The sequence below is a fragment of the Athene cunicularia genome (genome assembly GCF_003259725.1).
Source record: "Athene cunicularia isolate RWA chromosome 1 unlocalized genomic scaffold, athCun1 chr1_part2, whole genome shotgun sequence".
Classification (NCBI taxonomy): domain Eukaryota; kingdom Metazoa; phylum Chordata; class Aves; order Strigiformes; family Strigidae; genus Athene; species Athene cunicularia.
In genome coordinates this window covers 32,202,595-32,221,149 of record NW_020799092.1, presented here as the reverse complement: position 1 = coordinate 32,221,149, position 18,555 = coordinate 32,202,595, and the positions used below count along the sequence as shown (strand labels likewise).

Below are 18,555 nucleotides of genomic sequence, written 5' to 3'. Positions count from 1 at the left end.
ACAGATACATTTGACAATGAATAAAATGTAAAGTTGCTGATAAGCTGAACTGCATGTTTCCCCTTAAATCTGCATTCCTTGTTGGGTTCGTTTTTGGTTGTATTGTTAATGAGGCTTTGAATTGCTACTTTTGATGATCACTTTTTGAGAAAAAGGTAAAATGGGGAAATGAGAGAGATTCTCTCATGCCTATTTTTAATATGTCTTGCTGTCTCAGAAACCTATGCTGAGGATTCAGACATCTGTTATGTGGGACAGATGTGCTATAAAATACAAATTATGATGTCTTTGTGGCAGAAGAGGTTAAGCCAAAGCCTGTTAAAGTCAATAAAAAACTCCCAGTGTTTTCAATGGGTTTTGGATCAGGTGCAAAGTAAGTGATGGGGAACTATGGGGTCTCTGCTCCCTGCCCAGCTCTAACACAGGGTTCCCAAGTGACCCCATTAACTAATTTATGTTTTATGCCTCAGTTTCCCTACTTTTCTCAGTCTTCTACAATACCTACCCGAAAGCATAATTAGGTTTAATGGCTCATAAGGTGATTGAAAAATCTTAGAAAGTGCTATAGGACTGCAAGGTATTCCTGGTACCCAGAAAATGTTTTATTTTATGCCTGGTTAAGCACTTAATGTTTAAGATATAAGGGGCTGGTGAACCCAAGTGCTAATAACAGGTTCCATAGATTAGGTTTTCTCCTGTGGGTCTACTTTGAATTTAATTTCTCTGTTTATTTAGCTGTGCATATATGTGTGTGTGGCCCTGCATGTAGCAAAGGGCCAGAAGGACCGAGCCCCTCCCTGAGGAAGCTCTAACAGAGGATCTGTGCAAATGTGCTTCCTCTTCCTTTCACTCCCCAACCTTAAGGTCAGAGGATCTGGAAAATCCTCCTCCACCCTGTGACTTGATCTGACGATTGTAAGAGAACCGTGGTTCCCCTACGCCTTCCGCTCCCCACCCTTCCCTCTCGCAGGCCGGTAACCCTTTAAAGCCTTCTCCAGATTGATGCCTATCTATCCTGGGCTCTGAGGAGGGATGCAGGGGGTGTTGGGTACTTGTATTTTTACAGGCTAAGCAGCCCTAGGTGTCACAGGTGGTAGGTAGGCTGTTTCTGTGACCCTCATGGGCCAAGGCAACACATGAAAACAGTGTCTCAAAGGTTGCTCAGAGGCACTGCTTCCTGCTCCCAGACGGACAAGAGGCAAACCTGGAAAATGCATCAATTATTAACTCAGTTGAAAAGAGTTAACTGCTTTTTTTTTTTTTTTTTTCATTCTTAATCTCAGATATTTGGATTCAGGTCAGCTGAGTCAGGAGTTCCTGCCTTTGGCTTCCAGCTCCGTTGCGGCATGAGGGGCCCTCACGGCAGCTGGCAGCGCCGTGGCCGGTGCTGGTGGCCAGCATGGCTGGGAGCATCAGGGCTGTGAGGATGCTGTTCAGGGATCCTGGTTTGGGTAGAGCTCTCCCATTGGGACGCTTTCCCACAGTTGCTGGCACTGCACTTAAACAACTGCTTTGAGGGCTCTCAGAAAAGCCTTCAGGGACCCCTGGGTGGAAATCACCGGAAAAGGGACAGAGTGTCTCCATGACCACAACAAGCGTCCAAGATGGCTGCCAGGCAAAACTGTAAGCAACCTCTGCTCGGAGCATCCCTCAGCCCCAATAAGGCAGCACGCTTTCCACTGCCCATGTCTCCACCAGCCACCTCCCTGTTGTGGCATAGAAAGATGGCAGCTGCACTTCGGCCCAGGGAATGTGGAGACTGCTGTGCCCCGTGCTATCAGCCACAGTATGGCCACCTTTGGAGAAATCATGAATTAGCCTTCTTTGGGCTGAAGAATTCTTAGAAAAAAACAAGGAAACCAATGGCAATTGAAGTTGGTTTTATATGCCTTCGAGCTTCTGAGCTTTTTAGGGCTTTTCTCTGGCCCCATCAGAGCTAGAAAGTGACTTTTTGTTTTCAGTGGCAGGCGCAATTTCCACAAAGAGGAGCACAACACACCACAAACTGGCTGATGACAAACACACCAGCCTCAGTCAGAGAATTAAAGTGTGAGTGCAAGCTGCATGCCATCTGCAGCCCGGAGGCCTGTGCTGTAGTTCAAGATGGACACTGTCTCCCACAAAGAGTGGCCATGCTCTTGCTGAGGCTGACTCATGGCCCAGCATGCCCCTTTCTTCCACCCAAAACCAAGTGATCGTGGGTGCTATGGGACTTTCAGACTGCAGATACCCCAGATCTTGGCCTCAACTGCCATTTTTAATGTGGCTTCAGGGAAATGGAGTGCCCAGCTTCCCAGTGGAGGGAAAACAGCAGCTGCAGAGGCCCTTCTCACACCACAGCCTGCAGGGTCTCACCTCCTCGCCTCTGCCCTTTGGAGGAGCAGGCTCGTGTCCCTCTCTGCAGCTGCTTCTCTGAAGGAAGAGACCTTGCAGTGTGGCGATGGTGATCATCAGCTGCTGGTTCAGGTTGCAGGTTCATGCCTGCTGGCCACCTGGCTGGGTTGGCTCTTCCTGCACGCCAGCCTTTGCATGAGACGGGGGTGCAGGAAAGGGCGCTGGAGATGGGATGGCTTGGCGTGTCTCCAGTGACAGCCTTTGTAGCTCCTGGGCTCATTTCAGTGAGCGAAGGAACCGTCCCCTCTAGGCTGGTGGCAGTGTCCCCCCTGCTGCTCCTATCAGCAGGTGAAGAGTTGAGGCAGCACTTTCCAGAGAGGGTAAATATGCTCACAAACTCTAAAAGCACACCCACAAACCTGATTATTTCGTATTAATCTAAAATTTTTTAAAGGAACTATTTATTAGCATTTGTTCCTTTTGTATGCAGTCCGACATTTCTGGTGTTGTGTGTAGACTTTGCCTCCTTAAAAGGAGCAGAAGGTACTCCTCAAATTGCAAATTCAACGTTTGCCTCCGTTTCTCCACTCAGTCTAGACTGAGCAAACATTTTAGGTTCTATCAGTGTTTGTGGTCTGCAATTAAAAAAGCTGAGACAGATACAGGTTAGTCTAGTTCTTATGTAGAGTGATTTATTACAGACATGCAGGCCAGGGACTGCACACTGCAGCAATATGTCTGACCCACAGAATAAGTACTTTCTAATATTAGCATTGACCCAGGCGAATTACACAGAGATGCTTGCATAATTATGTGTCTTTGAAAGGCCTTTCAGTAAACATATATGTGTATAAAGTGTCTTTCATTTAAAAAACATTGAGTCTTATTCCGTTCCCTTTACACTAAGGCGCTATTACCCTTCTGTGGAAGTGAAACTATACTGGGCTTCAGCCTGGGGAAAACCACAGGTGTTTGTGTCCTGCAGCAAACATTTCTGGGTGCCTACACTAGCATTTGTAGAGGTAATCACAAAATGAGTTACCATGGGGCCACAAACCTGGCTATAAATATATGCACAAATTTCACGTTTCCTGAAGCAGGAACTGCTATTTATTGTGTACAGCACCTGACACAATGCAGTCTTGACCTGGTTAGGGTTCCTGTGCTGTCCTGCAGTGAAATGGTAAATAAAATAGCAATACTGATGTTTTTCTCCTTTTTTTCTGCATGGTGTTATTGCTGAGGTGTTTTTGTTTAGTGGGTCTAATGAGCAAACTTGTGGAGCCACTATTGAATGAAAAGGATTTGGAGAAAGACACATTTTTGCCATTTGTGAGTCCCATCTGCTTTAAAACAGGGCACGGGTTTCTTCAAATTTTGTAAGAAACAAACCCATGCTTTTTACAATAGTAATGAGTTCTATGCAGTGCAAAAGGTCATGTAAAAAGCAGCAGGAGGACAGGATGCTGGGATAAAACACTGAGCAGATTTACTTCCTAAATTAACATTTTTTTTTCTTTTTTTTTACTCTCCCTGGGACTTTGTGGAATCTTGTGCTACACAAAGGAAATGAAAGAGCATTAAGTACAGGTATACTGCAAACGTGGTAAGCAAAATACTGGAACATTTCTAAAGACAACCAAAAACGAACCCAACAAGGAATGCAGATTTAAGGGGAAACATGCAGTTCAGCTTATCAGCAACTTTACATTTTATTCATTGTCAAATGTATTGGGAAGATGTTAAGCGGTCAAGTATATGTAGAAGTTGTCAAATATGATCAACAAGAATGAAGTCACTGAATTTATGAGAAACTCATGTGCATCTACCCATGCAAGTATGAAGCAGGGTTATTATACCTCGCTATATATTTCCTGATTCTGAAGAGACTGGACCAAATTCTTCTCTACCACAATTTAATCAGTCTTCAGACATTTATTAAGCTCATACTTGTCTGGTGTCAGTGCCTGAAAATGTAAGCTCCAATAACAGTTCAATCCAACAGATGTATGGAAGTTTGTTTTAATAAATGTAAGGGCCACAAATTCAAATGTTTGAGATGTTTGGAAGAAGTTTTAGTTAAAGACAAGTTTAGCTCACTGCAGCAGCTAATAATGAGCTTGTACAAGGTGACATCAAGAAAAATCTATGGCAAGGCATAAAAAGTCACAACATAGACTTTGAAAACCTTGCTAAGTTTACAAGAAAGGCCTGTAGGCATTTGTTGCTTGCTTTACTCGCTGGGGCCTTCTGCCTGCTCTGGGGTCTCAGGAGGACTCTGCACTCAGCTGCCCCAGGCCAGCAGGAGCACTGGGACACACTGACAGCAAGCCTTCCTCCCCAAGTCCTCATCCGCTTGGTGGCAGGACTGACTTAGCTCACTGTCCAGCCATACTTTCCAGCCAGTGCAAGAGGGGGTCAGCGCCTTTCCTTGCCCTTCCCTGTCCTCCTGCATGCCAAGGAGATGTATAAAGAACTGTCCTGACATCTCTGCCCATTATTCTCTTTTAGCCTCCTCCTCCACGGGACTGTTTCTAATTTCTTGCCTTGCTGTCACACTTACTGGGCACACCCATTCATCCTCAGGTTCCTCTGGGATAAAAGGAGGATTGAGTTACCTGTTTTCTCTTTTTGGGCAAGAGTTTCAGAGCCTTTTCCTGTCCTGAGCCCCTAGTATCCTGCAGGGGCTCTCCAAGGATAAGCTCTTGCAGAAGAGAGAAAGCAGAGAAGACAGCCATAGCAACAGCACTCCTCCCTTCTATTGCTCTGCATCTTCCTGCATGCACCTTCTGGATTTTTGTCTGCAGAATGGAAAAAGATAAGCTTTGCCCCCTTTTCCTTTCCAACAGGCACTGGAAGATTACCAAGAGGGCTGGGAGGTGTAAAAAGGATAAATATTAAGGAAAAAGAGGAAAAGCTGCAAGATAGAGAAGTGTATAAGGAAGAAAATGATTAAAAAAGAGTGAAGTAGAGGAAGGTGCAGAAAATAAATCATTATCCCAAGTACCTGTGTAGCCGAGGCTTCCACTTCCACAGTAATGTGCCCTTTCTAGATTGCCATAGCTGTTCAGTAGCATTTTGTGCTCAGAAACACTAATTTCACACAGAACCTGTTGAAAGGATCACAGAAACCCAGTCTTTTATGAAATGTGCTGGAATAGCTATATCCAAGTTATAGTTCCAGGGGACAGGGAGAAGACAATACAGCATGGTGGATTAGAACATGCTTCCGTGTTCTGCCTGATGTTGTTCCCCAGATCCTTACTGGGATAATTTTAAATATTGAAGATCTATGACCAGTACATACAAATTGCATCCTCCTTGCCTTTTCTTTATCATCTTCCTCCCAACCTTCCTCTTACTCCTTTGGGTCAAAAAGGCACAACTTCCTGTCTGCTTCCTAAAGCTATAGTCTTTTTTATTTTGAAACAAGAATAAGCAGAAGATTAATTTTATTTTGCAATAGATGAACATGAAAACATTTGAAATAAATAGGAACAGAATTTGAGTGCTTTTATAAAGGAAAAAAAGTGCAAGCAAAGTGATTCCCTCAGAATACTTGCAAAAAAGAAACAGATGTGAAAAAAATCTAAATGTGAGTATGAAAATAAAATCCAGACCTGTAAAACTTTTTTTTTTTTTTCAAAGAAAGCCAGATTCATTAATATATCCTCAAAATATGGAAACAACATATTTGAAAAAGTGAAAAATAAGGTGAAAATACAGTATCATAGGCATTAAAAAAAAATCAATGTAAAGAACAAAGTGAGTGAGGGTTTGCAGAAGTCAAATAAACACTGACTTGACTTGAAGAGGGCAAATAAAATAATCCAAGCTAGAAAAAGGAAGTCTCTGCATCATAGCTGAAAAAAAAAATGGAGAGATGACAGTTAGAAAGATGATCTGTCATTTCCATCAAGAATTTCCTCACTAAATTCTGACCCTAATGAGGCTGTAGTATAACATTTCTGCAGCTGATCATCATGCTACTTAAAATGATGTTTGTTTATCTTTTAGAAATCGGAGACTAAGGCTACTTTGAAGTTTCCAGATATTAACATCACATATACTCCACCACAGTGTGTGGGTTATTTCCATAATGAAAGCTTTAGAAAAATGTACAACTGATCTGTGAAGTACAAAATTAATCCCAATGAGATGTATAAATTAATCAGTTTAACCTATATAAACTGTTTTTTTCCTCACTATTTTGGGGAAGAACATAATAAAAGCCACACAGGAAAAATGTGGGGTTAGAGGGTTCATCCTTATCTGTTGAACACTTAGCACACATAGCTATAATCCTTATTCCCACTAGCAAATTAATCCTCATTCTCAGTGAACTTTGATGTTCAAAATACAGGCTCACTCAAAAAAATTCCAAGTATGTATCTGACTAAACCCAGGAGTTTGGTTGTTACCTGATTTTCTTCTTCATAATTTTAAGACATGTAAGATGTTACACACATAGTTACAGATTCTTATGCTTCAATGCATTTGTCTTACAATATGCAAGAAGTCAACAGCCAAAATATTGGAAAGAAAATGTGACAAGGCTTTTTTTTCTGCAGAGATTTCATTTGTGTCATTGACCAAAAAAAAGTGAGTTCTTTAATTATGACATCAGTGCAAGGTCTTTCTGAAACTTCTTAAGCAATGATGAGAGCCTAAAGCAGCAACTTCTAAACTTTCTTCAGTTCATATCTTACAGACCAATAATTTTATGCAGCTCCTAATGTTGGATATAGTAGCACAGTCAGTACAGAGCAACCCTGTACTTGTGTTAATGTCAGTGAACACATAGAATTTCTGTTGGGTGCATAAGCTACATCTGAAGGTATAAATCCCGATTTATGGTATTAGCATATATAAACTGTTAGATAGCTGTTTCAATCCCCTTCCCTTCCCTTCCCTTCCCTCCCCTTATTCCATCCTCATCTCACAGACAGGTGACTTCTTGTCATCTCAATTTACCATCAAAGATTGCCCTCCCCTTTCTAAGCAATTTAATTGAAAAGGTTAGCAGATAATGCCAGAAGCCCTAACTTCGACATCTGGGGCCACACCTTCTCCTCATGTAAATACTAATACATATTTTCCAGGCAGAGGACCTCCCTTTTTCTCCAGACCCAAGAAGGGTGACAATACAGTAATCTGCAAATCACTGCAAGATAATATTCCCTTAAAGATATAAAATATTCTCACAGTTCAGCAAGGATCTTGAAACAGCTAGTAAGTTCTCCATTCCTGAAGCAAAGAACCATTATCAATAACTGCTCATCACTTCCTGGGCACCCTTTGCCACAAGACCCAGAACATCTCAGTTCCCTGTTTCACCCCATTCAGCAGTTACACAGAACTTTGAAGAGAGGTGCTGAAACGACATGCATTTTGGGAAAAAAGCACCAACTCTGTTTTGGTAAAGCTCCATGGAAATTAAGCAGTTTTGTGAGCAGAACAACTCATTAAAAAGGAGCGAAATGCTACAATTCCAGATTGTGCCTAGAGGTCTCTAAATCAGCAGACCTACCTTAAAAGAAGATGGCAAATCTGCAGTGAGGCAAGACAGAGGTGATTCTTGTTGGGAGAAAGACAGGCATCATAGAAGTTTCTGTTTCCTCTACTATACCACACATCCTCAAGGGCATCTGTTTCTAGATTATTAAATTAATCTTTAGCCTGTGACTCATTTTTGTTTCTTCACAAACATAAACTACCCTGACAGCTGTTCTGCTCGACTGAGGAAAAATATCAGGCCCCAAAGGAAGGTTTTTGCATGTGGGAGAGAAATGGAAGTGGAGACTGTGGTACCTGCAGGGGCAGGTGCAGCTCAGTTCTAAATATAACTTAGAGCGATGATTTAGTGATGTGGCCCTTGAGTGCATGGAGGTCTTGCAGGCCTTGCTAATTGGGGAAGCTATGAGGAAGAGGAAGGAAACCCTTTCAGCATCATGGTAAATGCCCAACTTTGTTACCTCCCACAGGAGATGCAAACCATGATTCTGGCTTCACTGTTTTCAGACTGACACAGAGCATTCATCTTTTCGATGTGTCTTTACCTCAATAAAATCCTCATAGAAACACACACATAGACCTTTCATTTAAATTTAATCAGATAATGAAACAGTTCTTCTGGGGTGAAGAAATAATTGTTTGGAGCTGCTTGTAAGGAGGTTTAAACAAACCAACCTCGAAATGCTGGCTCTGAAATAATTGCTAAACTAAGAGGATGTTATTTACCTTTAGTAAAAAGTCTTTTACTAGAGTATCTCCTGTCCACTTCCACGGAGCCCAGGTTCTCCTTGTGACACCACTGAGCAGTAATTTCATGATAAAAATGCGTTAACATAAGCATCACATGAAACCAATCACTTATATGTCTCATAACTCACTTTTACTAATGCTGGTTTGGGTACATAAAGGTTTCCACTTGCCCTAGAAGAAGCAATGTGTTTACAGCCTTATGTATATAGATAATTGGGGAAACTAGTTCAGAAAGCCACTGGTTCAAAACCCTCTGTCTGGCTGTGCAACAAGAGAACCCCCTGGAGACTGAAGAAAGCCATTCACCAAGCTACTTGTTTGTATTTCTTTTCCTCTATAAAACTCAGCTGAGACTATCTTATCTAATATAGCTGATCCAAAGTGTAACTGATAAATTAGGGTGAAATATTAATTTCTTCTGTTTTTGTTGAGTTTTCACCTTGTTTTTAATAAATGTTGTTCTTGTTAAGATCACTAGCACATACGTAATTTAACGCTGATGCCCTCAAGGAAAGAAGACTCCTGCAACCTCTGGGGGAAGGTATTGAACAGCTTGCACTGCTTTTGAGGTTAATCCAGAGTGCAGAACAGAGTTATCTCTACCTTCTGAAATGTGGTTTCATGAGGCTCTGATAGGCAATCCAAGATTATTGAGAGAACCAGAAAGACCAAAAAAGAAAGATATAACGAAGGAGAAGCAGGCTGAAGGCCGTTAAATAATCTATGTTTAACTGGCATAACACTGGCGCCCAAGACAGCCCGGTCTTTCCTAGTAGCCTCCTGTGTGTGTTGGACAAGTAGATTTGAGTTTTGTATCTCTGTGAAGCTGTGCAAAACCCCAAGTTGTTCCAGAAAAGAAGAGATAATGAAGTCTGGCTTCATATGGCTTTACATATTTTGACTTGGTGCCTAGTAAGTGCAAACTCCAACTGACCCTAATCACATGACTAAAGTTTTAACAGCATACCATCATGTGGACTCACTGGTGTCTGTGACTTGTGGAGTTCAGTTACACTTCCTCCTGTTGTAGCATTAACAGGGTCTTTCTTCTAAGAGCTAATTTTCACAGAACTTTCATGGAACTGAAAAGCAATGTTGGTTGGACCTTTGAGACCATTTCTGTGAATTTTGCTGAAACAGGACAACTGAGTTATTTGTTGTCAGGAAGAACTGTCAGGCACCAAACTAACACATCAAAGTGTGCAGAGCTGGAGTTGCACAGACATAGGTTCTCTTACCTGCACTCACATGGTGTGTGATCACAGAAGATTAATTTCTTTTAAAAAATGGGCTAAGGATATTTCTGTTTCTTTGGGATTGGGAAGCCAATATTTATTTCTGAAATACCAACAAGGGTCTGAAGTTGTTCATAATTAGCCCAATGAAAATTCAGAGTAACCAACGATTTCAGTACAGTTCTGTTAATTCAGCCATGAGGGAGCCTCAGCAGAACAGGAATTGGAGTCAAATCCATTAACCACAAAAGCAGAAAGTCTAACACAATCAAAAATGTTCACTGCATGCAAAAGTATAGTTTCCACTTCTAACTGGGATCTTGGGATTTGCTTAGAAAAAAAAAATTATCAATTTACAGTGAAATTGTATCAATTTTAACCACATGGGATTTTAGGGACCATTCTTTGCCATATGTTAGCCTTATGATAAATTACTTATTATTAAATAAAATTTTTTTATAGAAATAAAGGTCAGGCAGAAACATTTTAATATAAATAGGTAGGATAAATAAAATAATGGTTAAATTGATATATACCTCTTAATAAGTTTGGTAATCAGCGCAAGTTTTAAATTATTAATTTTGCTGGCTACATCCTTATTTTGTTCTTCATACTATTAATTTCCTACAAGTCGAAACATTTCCCCTTATTCTGTTTGCCTGTTCTATTTAGCACAAAAGGAAAATAAACAGGCCAATAAAATATATACATTATCAGAAAAGGTGGAGGGGAAAATCAAAGAGTGATAACTATAAGAAACTTTTAACTCAGCGGATCTCATCCAAGTAGAAGGAGGAGTTTTTTGTTCTGTATTATTTTAAAGGTAAATTTTAAAACTATTTGCTATGTGTTTCAGCAAATTGTCTGAAATCTCTACATATTTTTAACTCTCTGGCTTTTTACATTATTGTAATTTGGCAGTCTTGTGGATTATTTATCATTTTACATACATGAACTTAATTTGAAATGAATAATCAGTTGGTTTTCTGATCTTTCCTGTCTACCAGGCTACAGAATAATTCTCTTCTGTCTTCACCACCATCATGCCTTATTGCTATTGCTAGGGAAGATCTGCTAAATGATCTAAACGAGAAACATACATATATACATCTGCATTAATACATGTGTAGGGTTATAAAACAGGCTTCCAACATACAGAGGAACAGTTCAATGGTAAAAGCCTACACTGACTGCTCAGGAACATGGCCCATTAACATTAACTAAGCTTTTAAAGTCCTGTTCCTTTATTTTATTGCAAGTATTCACTTTTAGAATGAATTAAGACCAAAATTCAGATCAAAGGCCCTTACTAATTTCCTTACTTATTACTGGGAGTTAAGAAATTTCCTTACAATTCCTACTAGGATGCAGACAGAGTCTGGACAGACAGACAAGTGAAAAGTGGGAGCTAATGAATATTGCTCTAGTGTCAGACAGGTAAAGCACTCCCCCCTTCCTGTTAATTCAGTCGAAACAATGAAGAGAAAAACCCAACCCACCCTTGTCTGGTTTGGCTTAGACATGAACCCTTGATAAGATGCTGGAAAACAAGAAACTTTGTAATAGATTTTAGCTACCTTTGGCTGAGAAACTCATATGTCATAAAAATGTAAAAATAGTGGTGTACTTCTGCAACCAATGTACAGTCAGCTTATGTTGTAGATAACAGAAAATGACTGAGATAAGGAATAATATAATATTTTTACTTGAATATTACATACTTTACACTTCTCTACAGAAAGGATATCCCAGCAGGAAGGAGAAAGGTGGAGCACAATCCCTGTAGCATTTCTTGTTCTGCATTGTACAAAACTTTGTAGGGACACAGGAAGAGGATACGGAAGGTTCTACAGGAAAACAGAGAAAATTTCAAACATAAACAGCATCCAAAAATTTACCAACAGTTTATAACATTTCCTTTTTCTCTTTAAATGTTTAAAGATACTTACATTACAGTATAGTTTACTATACATTCTATGTGTATATATTTTTACAACAATTTGTCTTACAATAATAGCTCAAAGCAATTTTAAACATTAATTATGACAGCTATATTACATGGAGTAATGTAAGCAATAATCTATTTGGTATAGCATCCCCCTTTCAACAGAATGAGCAAGTGTCGGACTAACAAGTCTATACTAAAATATGTGTAGGATTTTGAATAATCTTGATATTTAACCAAAGTCCCCCTGAAGAGCACTTCCACAATAAACCCCTGATTGAAACCCACTGAAGTCAAAAGAAACTGGCCATAACCTCAACACATTTTACAAAAGGATGTAAGATCTTGCTTCAGTAAAGCTTAAGAACGTGCTTAAATCTGGTGTTGCATGCAGCTGAAATGTGAATGAGAGGGTTAATAGCCAAAGACCTGTCCTCTTGCTTGGAACAGCCATGCTTCACTGGATGGTGCCAAAGGTGGGATACAGCCATGTTAGCCATTCCCATAGGTTTGTGGTTGCTTGAATTTATTTTGTGTTTAAAATGCAACGTAAGAGCACATGGTTAACTCTTAAGAACTTGTTTAGTAAGTATGAACTTAGGTTTATGTTTACAGTCTTTTTCTAAGTCTGTTTATGAAGGACCCTACAGTTTGTATCAAAAAAAGCCTTCCATGGAAATGTGGCATCTCTTGATAACACCCAGCCAAGAGTGCACAACATCAGCCAAGGCCCTCTTCATATTGTACTGTTTTCAGCTCTGGGGCCTCCAGTGTAAGAAAGACATGGGCCTGCTCGAGAAGGTCTAGAGAAGGGTCATGAAGATGATCGGGGAGCTAGAGCACCTTCCCTGTGAGGGCAGGCTGAGAGAGATCCAGTGGAAGGTGTCCCTGCCCATGGCAGGGCTGTTGGAACTAGGTGATCTTTAGGGTCGCTTCCAACCCAAACCATTCCATGATTCTATGATTCTATGATAATTGTAGTTTGGGATGCACATCAGCAGTCTTCTTAGAACCCTAACTATCACTAATATATGATAAAAGGGTATCATATGGGCAAATGGGTATCAGATTTTGAACGTGTATATTTAATGTACAGGCAGGACAGCAGTCCTGACCTTTCCTCTGATAGAGGAAACCAGTATACGAAAGATGTACAAACTGGGAATTTTTTGAGGAACAAGATCACTTGATCATTGCATGCCTACATTACTTGAGTTTTTAGAACAATCAAAATGCTGTTGCTTTTAAATGACTTAGATGTAAGTATGTCTAAACTGAAAACTTTTTGTAATTGTAGTTCAAAGGTATAAAAAACCCAAACAACAACCAAAAACCTGAATAAAATCCCCTCATAGACAGCTGAAATGTGGAATCACTTTTCAGCTGTACTAAAGGCAGAATATGAATCTAAGGGGTATCTATGTCTTCTAACTCTAAGCATCTAATTTGGGCAGCTGAGTTAGCTGCGGACACTTCCCAGGATCCCTGCATAGTCAGCAGAGAGAAACAGGCACCTTCAGATGCCAGACTCATGGCAGGGTCCTAACTTACATGCTTTAAATTGTTTTCTGAAGTCTCTGTTACCATTCATCAAGAAAAATGAGTGCACATTCATTCACGTGTAAGGTAAAGGTATTAAGAAACAATCATTTTTTAACTTTCTCGTGTAATGTGACTTAGAAAAAGGATTTTCTAGCAAGCAAAAGGCAGCTACAATTATGCTAATAGCAGTCATTTCCCATAAGAAACACATAATGCATGTACTTCATGGTCTGCACCAATGACTGATTAAGGAGTTAGTTTTGACTTTAAAAAAACAAAGGTATTTTTAAGGTTTATTTGCTTTTCCAAAGTGCTTTTGTATGAGGTTTTTAATTATGGCTATGGAGTATGAGAACAGGGAGGGCTTTAAGAAAACATTGATTATTTTATTAAAGATGCACATCACCAAGAACATGCATAACTAACTGTGTAACTACAAACATGATAATACAATCATTGGAACATCATAATTAAATGCACAGTAATTAGAAAATAAAAGAATATTATCATTTGCACCTAACTGAAAAGTGTTACATTCTACATTTCTAATGTGTCTCAAAGTGTGTGTCATACTGGGAAACATAAAAGCTATAAGGTCACATGTTGAAGATAAAATCTGCACGATTTAATTCGTCATCTAAAAATCTTAGAATTAGTGTGGGCTGAACAGAAGTGGCAGTGAGTTGTGCTCCATTTGACCAAAAGCACTTGAGAACAGTAAAAGCAGTTTAATTATATTCAGATGCTATGGTGATATTTGGCAGTAGAAATACCTTGGTTAAGTTATATTTAGAGATTAGGTTAGAATAAAATAGACAGATGGGAGACAGGGACAAAAATATAAAGAGACCAATAAAATGTAACTAAAGTTCTAGCCCAGACCTTTAATTAATTAGCCTGGAAAAGAAATAGCAGTCGAACAGATTGAAAGACTTAAGAGAAGAACAGTGACCTATGAAATAGTTAATCTTCACAGTTAGAATAGACTCACGGTTATTCAAGGATTCTTGGAATCCTCATTCCCTGTTTTCATGAGTTGCTCATTTAGGTGCTATAGGCTCCTTCAACACACAGTGACACAACATTCCTCAAATGACAAAAAGTCATGGGCAATTACACTACACACAGGAAGCAATTCCTTATAAATCTTTCACTAAGAAGGCAAACCTAATGAAATCGTACACACAAGTGATGCTTTTTTCGAAACATGTTGGGTCATGTGCTTTCTTCCACAACACAGAGAAAGCAAAACATTCAGGAAAGCAAAAATGTGCCAGAGGAAGAGGAGTGTAAAAGCAGTAATTTTCCCCCAACACTTTCCTGATCAAGCCTCACAGCCTTCCGGGGGTGGGTAGGGGAAAAGAGGAAAACCTTGGGGTCTCCAAAACATAATTCCCATAAGACCAAAGGCAGATTTCTAATTGCAACCCAGCAGTGATTCTCAGTCACAGCCTCTGTCACGAGGGACTGGAACATGCTCCCAAGGGAAAAAAAGAAGTCCCTGGGAGGATGGAAGAGGTTCCCGCTTTCTTGCCGAGGTCCCATCATCTGCATGGTATGCTTGTTTCATGGTGTGAAGAAGCACTTAGCCCTTCTCCTGCCCCTGACAGGAAACATTTTAGGTTAAAACTTGCAGAATTTCTTTGTTCCAGAAAATATGGCTTGAGGTTTTGAACCTTTTGATGATGACATGCAATTGTTTTTCCCACTAATCTGAGTCAATTTCAACCAAGAGGTTTCTCAACAGCGAGCACAGTTCTGTGGATGTCTACCATCTAAAACCTTTTCTAAAGTTCACAATTTTACTCTAGATAGCTCAGCAAAAAGCCCAGGAAGAAATAATGCTTGTCAGGGAACAATGTGCAGTCTGATCTCTTGAGTTTCCGTGGGTTTAGAGTCAGTGTTACACCCTGGAGGTAGCACTGTACAGTATTGCAGACAACACTTTTCTCGCCAGTGAAGCTGCCTGTGAGATGAGATAAAACTGAGGACCTGACCACTTTGTGAGCGGTATGTATCCCCTGGGACTTTTTGCAATAATGATGTTGTTGGCTCTGAAGCCTGTGTTTGTCCAGCTACAGGAAAGTGTGAAAGAGAAAAGACAAACCTGCTAGAGGAACATTCATCAATACTGATGCAACGTTTGCAAGGCATTTAAATAGTATGTTGTGAAGGGCAACCAAGAATCCTACGTGAATTAGGCTGTCATTCCAACTCAGGTAATTAGTTTCTATATACCCACTTTCCAAACTCCCCTGGAAATCCCCCTGTAACCTGGTAGGTGCTTATTCAAGCTAGAATTACTAAAAGATAAGAGAGAAAAACGGTTACGAGTGATTCTCACACAGAAGCTATTAGTTTTGTTGTCAGAAAGGCAGACACAGATTCGAAGCCTCTTCACTACAGAGCCTATAATCTAGAAAGAAATAGAAAATGTTTAGAAAGGGTGAAACAATGTATACATTCATTAAATATATTCACAATTAAAATATTAAAGAAAATGACAATTATTTCCAACTGCTTTCAACTTTGTTCTTGGTAATTACACATGATTATAAGCATCCATGTACATTTAAGGAAAATCGTGCACCGCAAAGTGACATTACAATTATTTAATGAAATTTAATAATTTAATTACAGTGGGACTCAAGGCTCGGAGTGAAATTACACTAAAACCTAGACCAACACAGACATGAGGCTCAGCCTGAAGAGCTTAAACAGAGATCTGGTGCACAGCAAATCTACCTTTATTGTTTTGTTTCCTTCTTCTAGATGGGTTAATTACAGCAGCCCATGAGATTTATTGAACAGTTTAAAAATACAGTAGGAACAATCTGAAAGGACAGACAAAGCCTGGTTCCTTAATTGATGTAATCTAATAAAAATGAGGCAGAATTATAGTCACTATACTTAGGAATGCTTTGGGGCAATTTTTTCAACAGAAGGACAGGTTTATAAATATGGGCTCTTTTACAAACTGCACTATCCCTAGATAAACAGGACACAGAGACAACACAGGTACATATGTTTGTTCAAGGATCGCCTGAACCCATCAGATTAGGACTTTCAGCAGCAGTAACCTGCTTTACTGGTTGAAGGGGAGCTGTCTCTAGTTACTCCTAGTCCTTTATGAGTGCGACAGCTGTTGTTTGGACCAACTCTGAGCAAGGAACAACAATTTCCAAAGCTAAACCACCAGATCTTCACAGCTTGAGGACAGGATTCAGGCTTTATAATTAACAGTTGTAATGATAATGTGTGCTGATGAATGGATGTGAATCGAGACAGAAGCTGACTAGTGCCTCTAATAAAAACATAACTAGCATTTTTATGACTACGTTAACAAACAGGTTTTCTGAGTGGAATTGCTTTTGAAGAAGAAAAAGGCTTCTACACAATAAAAACCTGCAATTTACCTCATTCATCATCTTGTATCTTTGCATCGGATAATCCTTAAGGATAAGGATACCAGCAAGAACTTCATCCACTACACATTTCAACCTAGGAAATATACTATCTCAAGTGAAACATTTTAATGCTTCTTTATTTGGGAAACATGAAATGAGGATTTAGCAGACCTCGCATCTGTATGCTAAAATTCAGAATGACTTCTAAAAGGGAATTATTTAAGGAAAATAACCAAGTTATGTTATTCTTGCTCCCCCATGGCACGTTAGAAGATGAGAAGGAAGAAACCTGATGGACTTCCACGAGAGACTTGCAATTTGCTCACCACCAGTTGTTTGGATGCTATTGACTAATGCTTAGTGACCAACTGTGACGATCCTTTTAATTCCATCAAAGTGTACATTTGTTCCCAATGACATCGTAAACAACAACCCAATAGAGTGGTTAAAAAATAATCATAGCTTCTGTGTCATTGCACGTCAAGAACATTCTGAACATTTATTGTGTTGAAATGATAAATCTTGTGACTGCTAAAGGAAATAGCACAGTATTGATTTTAAAGTATTATGCGTTGAACATCGCTGATGAACTGGGCAGACAGAAGATAATGTCACTCACTCTGAGAATTTCCAAATAAAGTTAGAAATAGACAGTACAATGCAGATATATGATACTAAAGACTTAAAGGATGTAAACTCCAAAGACTGGAAATGTGTCCCTTTTAATAGATCCACACCAACTGTTGATCTGAGGTCTACAGCTTGAGGGTCAAAACCTAAATCCCAATCAGCAAACTACCACCGGTCTGTCCCTGAGATACGACACGGGGCTGGAAGAGCCAGCTCAGATTTGCCAATCTGAGTGCCCCTTGACTTCTAAAGCGCCGTTTCCCTCGGTTTACGTTGTGCCGTGTCGCACCGTTTCTGTATTTTGCCATCTACGTGAGGTCCAGCTCAGGAAGGCGTCCAGCGAGCCAACCACATCCCCCAGCCCCTCAGCACCAAAGCGGAGCCTTCACCCCAGGCTTCGCTCCGCCGCGACCCGAGCCGCCGCTCCGGCGGGACAGGGACTGCCGCCTCTCCCGGGGCCAGCGCCCCGCCGAGGTCCCTCGCGATCGCGCTCCGGGAGGACGGAGCGCCGCTCGTAAGCGCTTCGTCAGCATCTCTGAACTGTCACCCGGGGAAAAGCGGGTGTGAGTGTTGCCAAGCCACTTCGGCCGGCTGGTAGCCGGGTGCTGCCGGTGGGCCAAGCGCGGGGCTGGCGGGAAGCTCCTCCCCAGGGGTGTAGCACAGGAAGAGGTGGAGGTCGGGGGAGCCGCTGGAGCTCTCTGCGAGCCTGTGGAGTTACCGTTACCCGTTTTACTATGTGTGTGTCTTATATTACAGCCATGCTGCACATCAGTGGCCAGAGCGAGGGGAGAGGGGAGGAAAAGCCTGTTTACACAGACTGCAAACCGCCTGGGGAATAATGCAGGAAAGGAAGTGAGCCGGCTCTCTGTCTGACTGCTCTGACTTCCTGCTCGCTCTCTCACACGGGCACACACACACACACACGATCAGATGCGTCTTGATTTCCTAGTTGGACAGAGAATAAATTTTAGAATGTATGTAAAGCAGAAAATGCCTAATCTCTGTTTCAATCAAATACAATCATCACGTAGTGAGAGCTGTTTTCTGGAGTTTTATTTCTTTTGCAAAGTTTTGATTTTTAGAGAGAGAGGTACATTGTTGGGCATAATGTTCAACAATCTGTTGAATGTTATGGAACATTTAGTGTGGCATACAACAACAAAACTTACTGAAGAGCATTCCCTAGCTCTTACTACCT

General features: G+C 40.6%; 1 protein-coding gene across 1 annotated transcript in view; it reads right to left on the bottom strand.

Moving 5' to 3' along the window:
- LTA4H (leukotriene A4 hydrolase) overlaps positions 1–2,479 on the bottom strand; it is a 45,298-nt gene extending 42,819 nt beyond the window's left edge. Inside the window, exon 1 of the mRNA XM_026864717.1 lies at positions 2,356–2,479. Within this exon, the coding sequence (XP_026720518.1) occupies positions 2,356–2,479 (124 nt within the window). The remainder of the gene's footprint in view (positions 1–2,355) is intronic.
- Between the last annotated feature and the right edge of the window lie 16,076 nt (positions 2,480–18,555).